Here is a 14,425-nt window from a genome sequence, read left to right as displayed (position 1 = left end):
GTAACACCAATGGTAGTAACAACCATTATTTACTGAGGATTCACTATATGCCAGGCAGAGTCGTGGGTTATCTCACTTCATCCTCACCAAGACCCTGTGAAATAAAGGATCTGATGAACCCCATCACGTGACAAATGAGGAAACTGAGGCTTAACATGTTGAAGTAACCCACCCCAAGTCCCAGCCAGTGGATGCAGGCAGTCTGAGCCTAGATCCCTTTCTCCATCACTATGCTATGATGACAGGATAAAGTGAGAGCAACTAGTAAAAACTCTGGGCTTCAGGAGGCATTTCTCCAGGTCAAGGCAGGTGCTTTCCCATCCACACCTGCCAAGCAATTCCTGCCTCCCTTGGTAGGGGCTTCTGTCCACCCCACCTCCAGCTCAACAGCAAAGAGCCTCTGTAGAGCTCCCCATGAGCCCCACAACCATCCTCCCAGGTAGGTGCTATGACTGTCACCATTTCACAGACAATAAAACTGAAGCCCAGAGAAGTTAAATAACTCGCCCGAGATCCTACAGCAGGAAAGGGAAAGAACTGGGATTCGAACACAGGCCTGCCAAAATAATGTAGTCTGAGATAATGCAGGGATTATAGACTAAAAGGAATTCATATTTGTTGTTTCACCAATCACCCCCAGTTTTGTTCTAACTTTCCCTCTAGCAACAGCTCTGCTTTGTGGAAGAAGGAGGTGGGGACAGGCAGAGATTAGTTCCTGCTGCCCAGCTAATCCATCCCAGCTGCCCAAAGATCTGGGTCAGGCCCTCCTTCCCATCCTCAGGTTCGGCATGACCACTGACCAGGATGCAGCCAGAGAACCACAGGTGACCACATTCCCACATCACCTGGGATCCATCAGTCCCAGGGACCTTCAGACCCTGGAGTTAGTTGAGGAAGTAGTGCTAGCCCTGCCCAGTGGTGGGGGGGGGGGAGCTTGCTTCTTCCAGATCTGGCCGGGAAGATGTCAGGGCTACCCCACTTTCCTCTCAGCTCCTGGAACTGGGATGGAAGTACCAAGCTAGCCAGCCCCAGAGCTTCCACCCTCTGAACACTCACCTCACCACCCTCTGACCCACAACTCTTGGGCTGGGCTGCCCAGGCAGGTACAGGAGGACAGCATCTTGCAATGCAGAGGTGGCTGCTGAGGGGAAGGCCTGGAAGATTAATGTTTATCTCCTCCCTTAAGTCTCTTACTGGCTAATGGTTAGAGTCCCACAAGAGCAACAGCACTAAAAATAAGGGTGCTCTGGCTTTACCAGTGACTCAGAACGGGGAGAGGAGAGACACAGATTCCTACTTCCAGCTCCTCGAAGGAGCTGCCCAGCATCCAGAGGGTCCTTGTTAGCCACTGAATTCAACCCTGTCTCCAAGGAGCCGAGTTCCGCATGTCTTCTCTGAATCCCAGGCTGCTCCTTGGTCTTTGCGCTGACCCTTAGCGTGCACTCCATCCGTGAACACGACAGTTTTGGAGTCAGACAACCCCGGGTTGAGGCTGAGCACGGCTATGGCAGGTGAGTTATCAAATCCATCTGAGCCTCATTCATTCATTCGAAAACACTGCTTTAAATGCTATGGCTACTACAGTGAACAAAACAAGACAAAAATCCCTGCCTTCATGGAGGTGATATTCTAGTGGGGCTGGGTGGGGAGAGGGACAGACGAGAAGTGGATGGTGCATGAAATGTCGTGGCAAGTGCAACGTGGGAAAATAAAGCACGGAAGAGGAACAGTACACATTGAAACAGGATGGTCATGGAAAGCCTCAGCAAGGACGTGACGTTTGGGACCTGAAGAAGGTGAAAAAAGGAGCCAGGCACAAATCTTGGGAAAGAGTTTCCTCACTTCAAAAACAGAGCCAGTGCTCTCTGCAGATTAGATGAGGTGATTGGGTAAACGCTGAGTACAGTGCGTGGCCCACAGGGAGAACGTGAGCCGTGGCTATTGCCAGAGACACTGAGAGAGCTGGACCCAGTCTCCTTCGGCCTGGGCGGCCAGAGTCCACAGCACTCCAGCAGGGCCCTCTGACTTGGCTCCGCTGCAGCCCTCCTGAGTGGGGAGGTGCAGGCGAAAGGTTGGCACCGGGGGCTTCTCAGAGAGGGGACTGCCTAGGAAGTGCCACTGCATACGGGATCCCTCCTCTTCCTCAGCCTCACCTTTGGCGGCTGTGGTGTCCTGCCATCCAGAAGCTCTGCTCAATGAGCCACGTGGCTTCTGCCTACCATACTCTCCTTGCGTCCTTACACCGTGCACCGCAGGCCGGCACCCCAGGCTCCCCGCTGTCACCTCCTGCCCCTTCCCCCCCACACACACCTCCTGTCCCGGAGTCCCCTCCAGGACCCGGCCCCGTCTGGGAAAAAAGCAGACCCCAGCAGCTGTGGTAGTTCAGAGCAAATGTGGTTTGTAGAGTATCTTCTCCAACTGTAAGGGTTGTCCCGGCTAAAGCACAGCATCACAACCCCAAAAGGGGTGAAGCCACTGAACTGACTGGGTCCACAGTGGCAGCGCTAGGGCCTGTCTGGGCATCCTAAGGTGTTAACACACCAGCTGGTGCTTTTGTCCCAAAGATGGCCTTCTCCCTCGAGACACCCCTCCTTCCACGGACCTCAGAGCTCACTGTTCCTAGGCCTTCCAAGGCTGACCCTCTTCCCACCCACCTTTCAACTGGGCTATTCCCCGCCCCCTCACGTGGCCCAGCCCCCCCTTCCTGTTTGACAACAGCCACTTCCCGCTTTTGCACAGGGCCACTTCCTGCCTGCCTGTGTGCTGCTGCCATGGAGAGACCCACCCCTACCGAACTTCAGCCCAGCTCCAACCACATCTCTCTGCAAGGCTTTCCCCCTCAAGAGCAGAGGTAGCAATAGGAGAAGAAAGCAGAAGTGGCCGTTATCAGGGACCTGCTCGGGCCTTCCCCAGTAGCCCACCCAGCGTAGAGCCAGGACCAAGAAACAAGCATCCCTGGAGTCCTTGCCTCTCCTGCCTTTGGCCTGAGCACTTCGAGACTTGGTCCAGGCCAAGGACCCATCACAGGAAGAGCAGAAAGGAGTGACCACGTAGTCAGTGCCAAGGGAGGCAGAAAAGAGGAAGCAGTGGGGAGACAGCATGTGGCAAAGAGGAGACAACGGTTCTAGAACCACCTCTCCCCTAAATCCAAAAGAGAAGCCTACTCCAAATGTACTTGCTTTCCCCCCACAGGACCAGGGGCCAGGGAAGTCTGGCCATTGATCCTCCATGGCCCTGCAGGGACATGGCTGATGTAGTGACATTTCTCTAAAACCACAAATCCCAGCACTAGCTTCAAATAAGATTCTACTACCACCTAAATACACCACCGTCTGTAATGGGGAAGAACACACAGCCCTACTCCAGCTATGAGGACCCTCCCCAAGTTCCAATCCCAATGGCACCTTTGACTTTTCAAAGGGTATTTCAAGGGTCTGTGCCTGTGATCCTGACATGAATGATGAGAAGATTCCGACAGCTTCCTATGGCCCAATTTCAGAGGCTCCAAGTGGAGCGTCTCCTCTTGCTGCCCTCCTGAGTGCCCTCCTCCTTCCCAAGCGCCAGAGGCCTCCATCTGGCTCCCAGGGCCTCACTCTGAGGAGAAGGAACAAGGGCACCACAGGGATTTGGTGTCATAATCCACATTTCCAGCTGCTTATAAACAGCCCCTGGCTTTGGGCACTGACCAGTGGGAATCCCAGGCCACAATCCCATTGACCTCAACCTGACACTGCGATGCCACATCCCTTCCTCTTTGAATCTCACTCCAAAGGTGCAAAGAGTCTTCAATTAAGAGCAAAGTCCATCCACCATGTCTGCGCAGGGGTCACGGCTCGGAATTCCTTCACACTCACACACCCGGGACCAGCCGAGGGCTGTGAGTATAGTGGATGGGGCCCCAAATGTGCTCATGTGAACCCCCAAGGCTCTGTCCTGAATCTGGCATCCTCCCTTTCTCTTCAGTCCTCACTCAAGCAGCTCTCACCAGGTGACACAAAGACCCAAGGCCCCTGTGGCCTCTGTGTCTTAAGAGAAGCTTTAACTAAGGAGGGAGAGGAGAGAGGCACCAAGACGTGCCCCACAGCGGAAGTCTCCCAACCAGCGTGGATGGAGAAAATCCCCATGGGGTCCCTCCAAGCTCCAAGAAGGCAGGGCTCTGCCTCTGGACACTCTGGATGCTCTCCGGGACAGAACAGGGTCAGCCGCTGAGTTCTCCATGCACCCGGCAGCGATCTGGGTGCCTGCAGCCTTTGCCCACTGTTTTGGTGACATTTCCTTCATGGTAACCAGCCCCAAGTAAAACATCCCAGGAAGCAGCCCCTAAAAATAGCTCCTCCCAGGGCAGCAGCAAGCAGGGGGAGGGGAAAATCAGGGAGGAGAAAAGAGGGGAGCAGATGGGAAGCTACTGCTGCTGCTGATAGGACCCAGGAAGTAGAGACGGTGTTGGGGGGGGGTGGCGGCTGGAAATATCCCCACCACAGAGGGGTCTGTACCAGAGAGATGGGTACAGAGGAGAGCGAGGCCTCAGCCAGCAAAACAAAGAGGTCTGCTCCACCAGGCTTAGAGCTCTGGGCCTAGATGGAGGTGTGGGGATGATATATCAGCATGTATCACAGGAACAAAATGCCCAAAATGTGTTTTCAAGGGAGGAGCCACGGGGTAAGCGAAGACCATACTGCTTGAGGACGCTGGGGTCTGAGCACTGGCAAAATCACTGGCATACTTACAGCTCAAAATAAACAAACCAACCTTTTGTACCTTGGTTTCCCCACTGGCCCTGGGGCAGATCTTTCTGGCCATGGGCAGATGACAAAAGGCCTCTGCCGAGAGGCACTCAAGAGGTGCAAAGTGCCCATCTCTTCCTGTCATCACCCTTTTGGCACCCATGGGATCAGGCCCCTGTCGGCCTGCCAAGGCTGTCCAGAGAGCAAGCACAGAGCTGGGGGCAGCAGCCTGTCATACCCACTCCTCCCCGTCCCTGTCTCTAGCCTCAGCAGAGAATGGGGTCAGCCACTCACCTCTAGGGTTTCAGCATAGCCTTGAAGCTTGGAGCACAGCTTCCAACAAGAGACCGGGGCAAGCAGCAGGGAGAGAGCAAGGATGGGGCTACCTTTCCAACCTCCATCCCTACCCCATGAGGCCAGTACCCAAAGTCACCCTGGGAAGGTGGGTGGGAGGGTAGGGTGACAGGCCAGTGTTGTACGAACTAAGTCACATAGCTCACAGCGTGACTGTATGACAAAACCGGCCCAGCATAAGCCTCTGGCGCAGAGACGGGACCTCCAGGCTGCTTTCTCATCCACTTAGGGGGACGAGTCAGTGGAAGCTCAGTCATTTATATACAGGATCCCCATTTCTCCGTCAACAGAAATTGACTGGCCTGTTATCCTCAGGAGGACAGCACAGTTTTGCATACAACCTCCTTAAATGCTTCCCCAAGTAGCAGAGTCCCAGCGTTCCAGCGCTACATAGATTGCTCTTCCTTCCCTCCACCCCAGCCCTGCACTGCTGCTTCACCCTCCCCTCCCTGCCTCCCCTCGCTTCACCCAGATCCTTAACAGGAAAGTCTCACTTGGAGATACCACAGGGGACACAAATGTCATGGGGGCTGCTCAGGCCAACACTAAGGGGGTGGGGACTTACAGCTGACACCACCCAGGGGCATCCGATTTCAGTCCCCAGGGCCAGCTGGACCCAGAAAGGGACAGCCTTTGCCCTTCTGGTGGCCAACATGCCACTGCCTCAGCCACTCCGCTTGCCCCGCCTTGGACACAGGCTGACATCCCAATCTGGGGGCTCAGAAGGAGGCCCCTCATCACAGAAAAGCCCACGGGCTCAGATGGCCACATGCCGGCAGAGATGCCACCTGGAGAAGGCTGGGCCAAGGTTTGTCTGGTAAATCTCAGAGAACGTGACAAGAGCAACTGTTGGTGCGTTTGTGGATTTTAGATGGCATTTCTTAAAGCGTGGCTGGGGGACCACCTGCATGAAATTCACTAGGGCACTTGTTTAAAGTGCAGATTCTAGGGCCCAACCCCAGACCTCCTGTGGATAGAGCCCAGGAATCTGTATTTTTTAACCAGCACTCAGGTGATCCTTATGCACACTAAAATTGAGAATCGCTGCTGAGAGGAAGTCCCAACATCGCCCTATAAGGCCATTACTGACAGGGAAGAAAGAATCATAAGCTACACTGTGTTCCTACATCTCCCACCTGCCATATATGCCCCAAGCACAGGTCTTTAACCTCATGTATCCTCTCCAACAGCCATGTCAGGCCTACAGCCTGGCTCCGTGGGTCGGAAAGGGGGAACCCAAGACAGCAGCAGGGTACGAGGGTTCCTACAACTCGGCTCTGAGTTTCCTGAGAGCCAAAGCCAAGCAGCAACCATGACTGGTTACGTTGTCCTCTGAACCCATTCATTCGACACGTATAGGCTAGGTATGTGTCAGGCACTTTGTTGGGCCCTGCCTACTCAGAGGTAAAGAAATAGATATGGTCCCCACCCTTTACCTCCCAGGTCCTCAGGAAGAGGAAAGTTTTTGCTTACATTTAGCCTCAATAGAAACTTCCTCACATGCGGTATACAGATTAAAAAAATAAACATAGCAAGTGCTGTAACACATTTCAAAATATTGTTTCTGGGAGCATCTCTTAGTAAGGCCAAGTATCCATGTAGTAGAAGCAACTGGAATCCAGATAAATGGTCCAAATACAGAGGTTCCTTATGATGCTAATTGTTCCAAGGATAAATCCTAAACCACAGAAGAAGAAAGGACCATTTGCCCTTCAACTATAGCAATATGGGGAAACACTTTGGATGTAAGCAAGAGAGCAGGATATAAAATGTTATGCTCCACGAGGTGAAAATCTATATGCATATGAATAAAGATAAGAAGGGAATCTGAAGATTTAAAAATAAAAAAAGACATAAGGGCTCAGGCTCCTTGGGGGGGTGCTCTTAAATCTTAAAATAACGACTTATCATTGCCATCACCTGGCCCACTAGCTCCTGCATCCAAGCCTATTTTAAATGCCTCCTTCAGCCTAGTGGGGAGCTAAGCTTGGAACCACGGGCTCCCTTAAGAGCCCCAACTCCACACCTATCACTGTTCCAAGCAGAGGGAGTGACGTTATATGACTTTCAGTGACTTTACGTAGACAGGCCTGCAGACAAAGACGGTGCTCAATGCACAGCCACACGAACTCCCTACCTTGTAACAGAGCCACGAATGTGGGCCTCTGGGGCCACAATGACAAGAAACAATGGAACAAAAGAAGGATTCCCACCCAGATCCAATCCCCCCATAAGACCAGGTCTCTCCCTGTGCCTCCTGAGCAGTTCACCGTGGATGCCAAGGAGAAGCAGCTTGATACCCTTTTCTTTCCTTTTCATTCGCAGCACAGAAAATCACAAACAAGAAAGAAAACAGGCAGAGAGACTCTGCAAACAGAGCAAGCCCCTTCAGACCCCCATGGACAACGCTGGTGGGCCTACCACATTCCCGGACACAGAAATCCAACACCTGCGGAGCCCCAGACAGACAGACAGCGAAGAGTGAAACCCAGCCCCAGCTGCTGCACCTTTATAAAATATACAGCGTAAACTGAGAGGCTGCAGGGAAGCCGCGGGCCTTCACTCCCTAACCCCGTGGGCACCAGCCTAGTGGGCACCCAGGCCCAACTCTCCAGGAGCTCACATCCCCTGTGCCCACACCTATGGCACAGCCCCCAGCGTGGTCCCTCCATCTCCAAGACAACACCCTCCCACTCTCCCACCTCCGAACCATACTGGCATCGACAGATTCCTGACCCCTCTTGTTGGCATCAGTGCTCGTCAGCCAGGACCAGGCCTCTGTCCCTAAGTTAACCTGGTACGCAAGCCACACACAGAGCCCCAGTCTTGGCATAACCATCTCGAGAGAGGGGGAGTTGATGTCTGAAGCATATGATCCTATACAAGAATCCTTTCCTTGAGGGGGGAAAAAAAATCAAAGAGAAATCAAATCTCATCCAGTTTGGGCAGGGAAAGAAAGATGTCAGTTGGAAAAGACAAGACAAGGTTGAAAGGAGATGAGGAAGGGAAAGACATGATGACACAGGTCAGGGAAGTTCAGGTGGGCAGGGAAGGAGGAGAGAATGACAGCCAAAGGCAGGCAGCTCCACAAAGTCGCCACAACAGCTATCGTCACACCCCAGAGTGTGGCTCCCAGCTTCCCTCCCTCGCTCACCCCTGGGTCAGAGGACGCTGGTGAGATGAGGAACACGAAGCGTTGCATCATTAACTGAAGACACCAGACACCAGCCCCATTTCGGATGCACCAGGGCTCTGCTGTGTGGGCACAGGGAGGTACCCACTCTTGAGCTGCCGTCCCTGCCTGCGCCCTGCACCCTTGGCCACAGGCTATCTGTTGAAGAGCCCAGCCCACGGTGTCATCCCCCTACCCCAGGGGAGGAGGGCATCTGACTGCCCACATATCTCTATGGCAACCATCGCCTCCAACTCAAGGTACCCAGAGAGAAAGAAAACAAACAAATAAGTCAACTTTATAGCCAATGTAGAGGAACAGCAAGAGATGGAGGCTGAGAGGGAGACAGCAAGACCAGCCCTGTTCGTGGGGATGAACAGAAGCCCTCCCAGCCAGGAGGCAGACATAGCCTTGCTACACAGGTCCCAGAACAACTGGACGCATGACAGAAGCCCCCGGTCATCTCCGTGGAATTTAATAGCTTCTCTGATGCTTCCGGACATCAACTACATCTCTCACCCCAGAGTCGCCTGGGTCCCTATTAGCCATAGCCCTCACCTTCCCCAGGGCATCGGTCCTGGCTCCTAATATATGTGTGGCATCCTACTGCCCCATAGTAGCTCCTTTCTCTGGGTCTAAAAACCTTTGTCCCCTGCTGCACCCCGCAGCCCTCAATGACGACCCATCCACATACCTCTGTACTCGCCAGACCTGTTCACAGAGCACTGCACACACTGCTGGGTCTATACCTATCAGATGAGGTGAGTTTGGCAAGCACCCAATACAAGGTTCAGGGAGTGTAGGTTCGAAGTGTGAAAGACAGGGCCTCACCCTCCTGGCCTAAGGTACTTGGGAGGATCCCACAAATCAGGCTCCAAGGCCTGGGCCTTCACAATCCTCGGACCTGGAGGCAATGCTGCTCCCACCCAGACCGGGCCATTGAGATTTCCAGACCATGAGGCATCACCCTTCACCCAGGACAGGCTGCATCTGCTGCTGCACCACCAACTTTGTAATTTGATCAAAAAAGCAATCAAGTTCATCTGGCAGGATTTGTTCCCGAGAAGCCCTCGCCAGTAGCAGCCTCCCCTGATGTTTACAGATTCCCTTCCCTTGGGAGTCTGTTCTGCCGCCTGGTGGGCAGGGGGAGGCTGGATTCGTCAGAGCTGTTCACTTACTGCATTTCCAACCTAAGTCACCACTGGGCACAGGGGCTAGGACAGGCCTGGAGTGGCTGCCCACTGCCCCCAACCCAGAGACTCTAAATTAAGAGCTCTCCATTCCATGATACCACCACTCCCCGTATCTCCGCCTCCCTTAAAAAGCAAACTCCCTTGAGCCTTCAGGTACCATTCCTCCCTGTAGCCACCTACGTGTCTTACATCTTTTTCATTCTTTTCTACCCGAGCACGACCCATGCAACTCCTTAACTGGCTTCCAAGTCAACCAACCCTGAAACTCCAGTTCTTCTGCAGGGGCTAAAATACACAACTCCCAACTCCTGGAGCATCTTCAGAAGCTATAGCCCTTGGAGGCAGCCTAGGGAGAGGCCACAATGGGGGAACACTCACCCCGGGCAGATAACTTCTTGGTATTGATGATTTTTGCTGCATATTCTTGCGTGGAGGTTTTCTTCACACACCTGCGGACCACAGAGAAAGCACCCCTGGAGGGAGAAGGGGGAAAGAACTGGGACACGGAGCAGAGCAGAGTGACACAGACACGCTTCAGGTCTGAGAACAGTGACGCTCCCATCACCAGCCCTTTAGTCAAAATCATAGCCCCCAACATAGTGACCATCACCCTCTAACATGGGGCAGAAGGATGTGGCCACTGCATGACACTGAACGGATGTGGGTGGAGGACCACGGCATCCCACCCCCACGTCTAGTCGCCAGACAAAGCAACAGCCTCAACCTCAGGCTGTACATCAGGAGCTGGTGGGCAACGCTTAAAACACACACCTGCTGCATCTCAGGGACAGCCCTGCAGTCCCGGCCAAGAGAACCAGGAGAAGGGACAGAGACCCTGCCCTTCTCTCTGCAGGAATAGTTGAGTGTAGGGGAAGGAGAGATTAGGAAGAGGGTATGATTCGGAGAGGGAAATCTCCCTCAATCATGGGAGTAGGTGAGGAAAGTGAGGCTCAAACCCCCCACAACCGGCTTCATCCCACTGCATCCCAGCCTCAACTGACAGCAGAGAAGGAGAGGATCCAGTTGTGGGTCTCAGACATCAATAGCTCCCCTACCCCATGATTTTTACCACTACTTTCCCCCCAAATGGGAGCTCGCACTCTCTAGCTCTGGAAACGTCTAGGGGGGCGGGCAGGGCGGGGGCTGCAGTGGCCGGGCTCGGCGCCGCGGGTGGGGGTGGGGGGGCCGGGGCTGCTGCAGCGGCCAGCTCAGTGCAGAGGGGAGGGGGATGCTGCGGCTGCGGCGCGCGGCTCCCGGGACCACTGCAGGGATAGGGGGAGGGGACAAGGGGGTGCTGCAGCACTGCCCAGCAGCGGGGCTGGGATCCTGGAAGCATCACTAGCGGGGGGCGGGGCCGGGTACCAAACATCCCCCCACACTCGGGCACCGCAGCGGGGTTGGAGCTGCGGGGCCGGGGAGGGTCCAGAGTGCCAGGCGCGTGGGACATGGGACAGGGTGCTGAGTGAGCTCCCGAGCAGGGTGAGGAGGGGGCGCGGCGAGCAGGCTGGGTCAGAACGGGGGGCGCCTGAAGGGTGAGGGAGGGGCGGGGCTGGAGCGCGCCCAGGAGCGGTCCGGGGGCTGCAGTCCCCGCGGCAGCGCGGTGTGCAGCAGCCCGGGCAGCTGCTGCAGGGCGCGGAGGGGGCTGCGGGGCAGGGAGCTGGGGGCGAGGGGGCCCCGGAGGCTGCGGGCGGGAAAGGCTGGGGGTGGGGCGGGCCGAGGGGGCGCTGCAGCGGCCGGTGCAGGGCCGGGGGGCGGGGCGAGGAGCCGCATAGCGCCCGGGCGGCGGGGACAGGGTGGGGGGGCCGCGGCGGGCGGCGGGCGGGCCGTACTTGCCGAGCTCCTCGAAGAGCTGATAGTCGTCGGTGAAGCGGGTGCAGGTGGCTGTGGTGGCCATGCTGGCGGGCGGGCGGACGCGGCGGTGCAGCCCGCGCCGACGTCGGTGCACAGTCACCGCCGCCCGGCCGAGGGAGCAAGAGGAGGAGACGGGGCTGAGCCCGGCAGCACCGCGAGACTTTACCGGGGAGAGCGAGGGAGGGAGGGACACCCCCGCGCCCGCCCGCCCGCCCCGCCCCCAGCCCCGCCGGCCCCCCGCCCGGCCCCCGGACCGCCCCCGGGGAGGGGCCTCCTGCCGCCGGCTCCGCCCCGCCCCGGGAGCCGCCCGGGCTGGGCCGCGCGCGCCGGGGAGCAGAGGGGAGGGGAGGTGGTCCCAGCCCGTGCCACCCGAAGGGAGCTGAAAGCCTCGCGACCTGTGGGTTTGTCCCAGGGCGGACCCTGCAAGGGCTCGGAATGTGCGTGCTATGTGTGTTGTGTTGGGAGTGTGTAGGAGTCTGGACCACCGAGTTTTCTAGCCGTCCTTAGCCCCCAGCCCGGCTCACAGGATGTGGAGAGAGGGCCAAGGTCAAAAAGTCCGCGGTCAGACTGCACACGCGGGAGGCGCCCCCAGCCTGTGCAGAGCCAGCTCTCTCAACAGCCTTCCCTCTGGAAGCGGACAGTCTAGACTTGTGTAAGCATCAGGGCCATTATTAGATAAAACCCTTCAGGCACGGTTTGTTCAGGGAGACCAGGCCAGGGCCGAGGATGCAGGTGGAACTTTGCCTTCCTGCACTCCAACCTTGGCGATAAGAGAATGTTCTCTCTCAGGCCAGTAACGAAAGGGATGAGGTGGGAACGATTAGAAAGGATTTGTGCATTTGTGGGCTAGAAGAGCAAGTTGAAGGAAGGAGAAAAAATATCCCCATTTTCTTGCAGGGCACCCTGTATTTTATTTTATAGCACTCATCACATTTTGTAATGATATATTTAATTCACTGCTATGAGACGCAGTAGAGCTAGAATGTGGTTGTCTAAAGAGTTCTGATGTCAGACTGCCTGCTTGGATTTCTGGGCAACTCATTGACAAGCTGTGTGATGTTGGGCAAGTCACTTAATCTTTCTGTGCCTCAGTACTTTATCTGAAATCTGAGAAGAATAATAGTATCTACCTCACGGGGTTGTGAGTATTAAATGGGCTAAATCGCATAAAGCACTTTGAGTAGCTCTTGGCATCTAATTAGAACAGAGGTAGCTATTCTTCTTTGTTTAATATTTGCCTTCCCACTAAATTGTAGGCTCCAATAGGGCAGGGCCTCTGCCTCCTCTGTTCATTGTATACTTCGTCCCAGTCCCTCAGTAAACATTTGTGGAATGAAGGGACTACTTGGGCCCCTGGCGGGGGGAGTTACCATCCCTTCCTCTGTCCCTACTGTCAGAGGACAGTAGGACTGAGGTACATAACTATCTCCATGGAAGAGAAACAAGCTGGGTAGGTTCCCAGCCTGCCCTGCCCAGGCAGCTGTACCCCAAGTCAGGGGCCAGCCCCAACTGGGCAGGATGGAGTTGGGCCAACTGCTGTAGCTCAGTCTTGATTACAGCAGGACGCCCACTGGGAGTCAGGCCTCCATTGTCAGCAAGCTGGCTCACCGAGAAGGCAGCTGAGAGGCGTCCCAGACTCCCAGGCTGCCTCCCTGAGGGGGTGGGTGGAGCAAAGCTCCCAAGGAAGGCTCCCTCCTTTCCTCACCCAACAGCCCTGGGAGCTGGGGAAAACCAGACTGCCCAAAGGGGGCAATTAAAGGAATAGGAGAGGAAAAGCTTTAACAGATTGCCTGGGAGGAGGGCAGAAGGGGCCAGAAGAAAGGGCTGAGGTGACAGAGCACCATGCCCCACCCCTCCCCAGGGCAACAGGAAGTGAGGCGCTGGGGAGTAAGGCCACTTCCTATCTCAAAGCACTGGGGTGAGAGCCGAGTTCCAAGTCCCAGCGTGGGCCAAGGCAGTGAGATTATACACGGGGATGGCAGTGAGTCCTGACTTTCTGTCATCCACCTTAAAGGCAGAAGTGATGGCTAGCTAGCTAGTCGGCACTCCAGAAGTAGGGGCTGCATATTAATCATCAACGGGCCCTTCCCGAGCCCTCAGGACAACTTAGTTCCTGACCTCCTCGTGCTGAAACTTTATATTCATTAATGTAAGGTGGAATGAGAAGATGGAGGGAGATCAGAACAAGCTAGGGTGCTGTGAAGCCCCCCTAGGGTATCCCAGGAAAAAACATAAAATCAGGACTACGACTCCCAGGTACCCACCGTGAGAGGGGCTATCTTCCCCACTGAGGGTGAGCCTTCTATGCTGGGTTTTTGAGGGTAACCATATAAAGCCCTTTGCACAGAGTCTCTGGGTATAAGGAAGAGTGTTGAGAAAAAGAGTGGGGGGAAGCCTTGGGGATGACTCACACTGCCTTGTAAGTGGAACTAGCTGCCTTTCAACAAGGTTTATTGACTGCCTACTATGTGCTGGGCACTACCTCTCATTTTGAGAAATGTCCAAATAAAGTGGAAAATTAGACTTCACAATTAAAACAACTCAAATCAATCTCTCCTTTTTCCTTTCTATGTCTACCTCACTTCTCCTTCTCACTACTTCTGTCAACTGGTCAGACTCCGACGAAAGAGGGGCAATTTGGAACCTATAGACACCTTTGTGTGCACACCCAAATTCACACCCTCGTACACAACCTCCTGATGCCCATTGCTGTAGCACCCACACAACCTCCAGCTACCCCTCAGCAATTAGAGGGAAGATACATATAAATAATAACGAGTTCACCAGCTCCCTGTGCATCAGTATCTATGGCAACCTCATGGGGTCCTCCAGCTGCGCTGTTCCGGTTGCAGCCAGTCCCCTGGGCAGCACCAGCACTCAGGCCGTGCCCACAGCGCGGGGAACAGGGAATTACACAGGAAATCGATGCCCCGATAATCACCAGAGGTGCTCCACTGGGTGGGATCCTCTGTCATTCTTCCGATCTTTCTCCTCAAAGTCTCCAAAAATTACACCATGAGACTTGCCCCCTGAATTCGAGAACCTTCCCTCCCTAATTTTGGAATGCAACTTTAGAATGTAAAGGTACTTATTCTTCAGACCTGAGGAAAATGGGGCAATTGAAAATGAGG

The 14,425-nt window shown here is 55.0% G+C and overlaps 1 protein-coding gene across 20 annotated transcripts in view; it reads right to left on the bottom strand.

Moving 5' to 3' along the window:
- Window positions 1–11,465, bottom strand: part of CAMK2G (calcium/calmodulin dependent protein kinase II gamma) — a 53,869-nt gene extending 42,404 nt beyond the window's left edge. For 5 of the 20 annotated variants that reach the window (XM_045783210.2, XM_045783208.2, XM_045783213.2 and 2 more), the window contains exons 1-2: window positions 11,273–11,463; window positions 9,822–9,916 (exon numbers count right to left, since the gene is read on the bottom strand). In XM_045783210.2, the coding sequence (XP_045639166.1) occupies window positions 9,822–9,916; window positions 11,273–11,337 (160 nt within the window). In that variant the 5' untranslated portion in view covers window positions 11,338–11,463. Of the gene's footprint in view, window positions 1–9,821; window positions 9,917–11,272 lie in introns of all 20 variants that reach the window. The other 15 variants (XM_045783214.2, XM_045783220.2, XM_045783212.2 and 12 more) reach the window with 5 other exon arrangements.
- Between the last annotated feature and the right edge of the window lie 2,960 nt (window positions 11,466–14,425).

Source organism: Ursus americanus, chromosome 6, assembly GCF_024610735.1.
Source record: "Ursus americanus isolate L20-20 chromosome 6, mUrsAme1.1.p, whole genome shotgun sequence".
NCBI classification, from domain to species: Eukaryota; Metazoa; Chordata; class Mammalia; order Carnivora; family Ursidae; genus Ursus; species Ursus americanus.
Note: the sequence above shows the minus strand (reverse complement) of the source record. Positions and strands in the feature narration are given on the sequence as shown.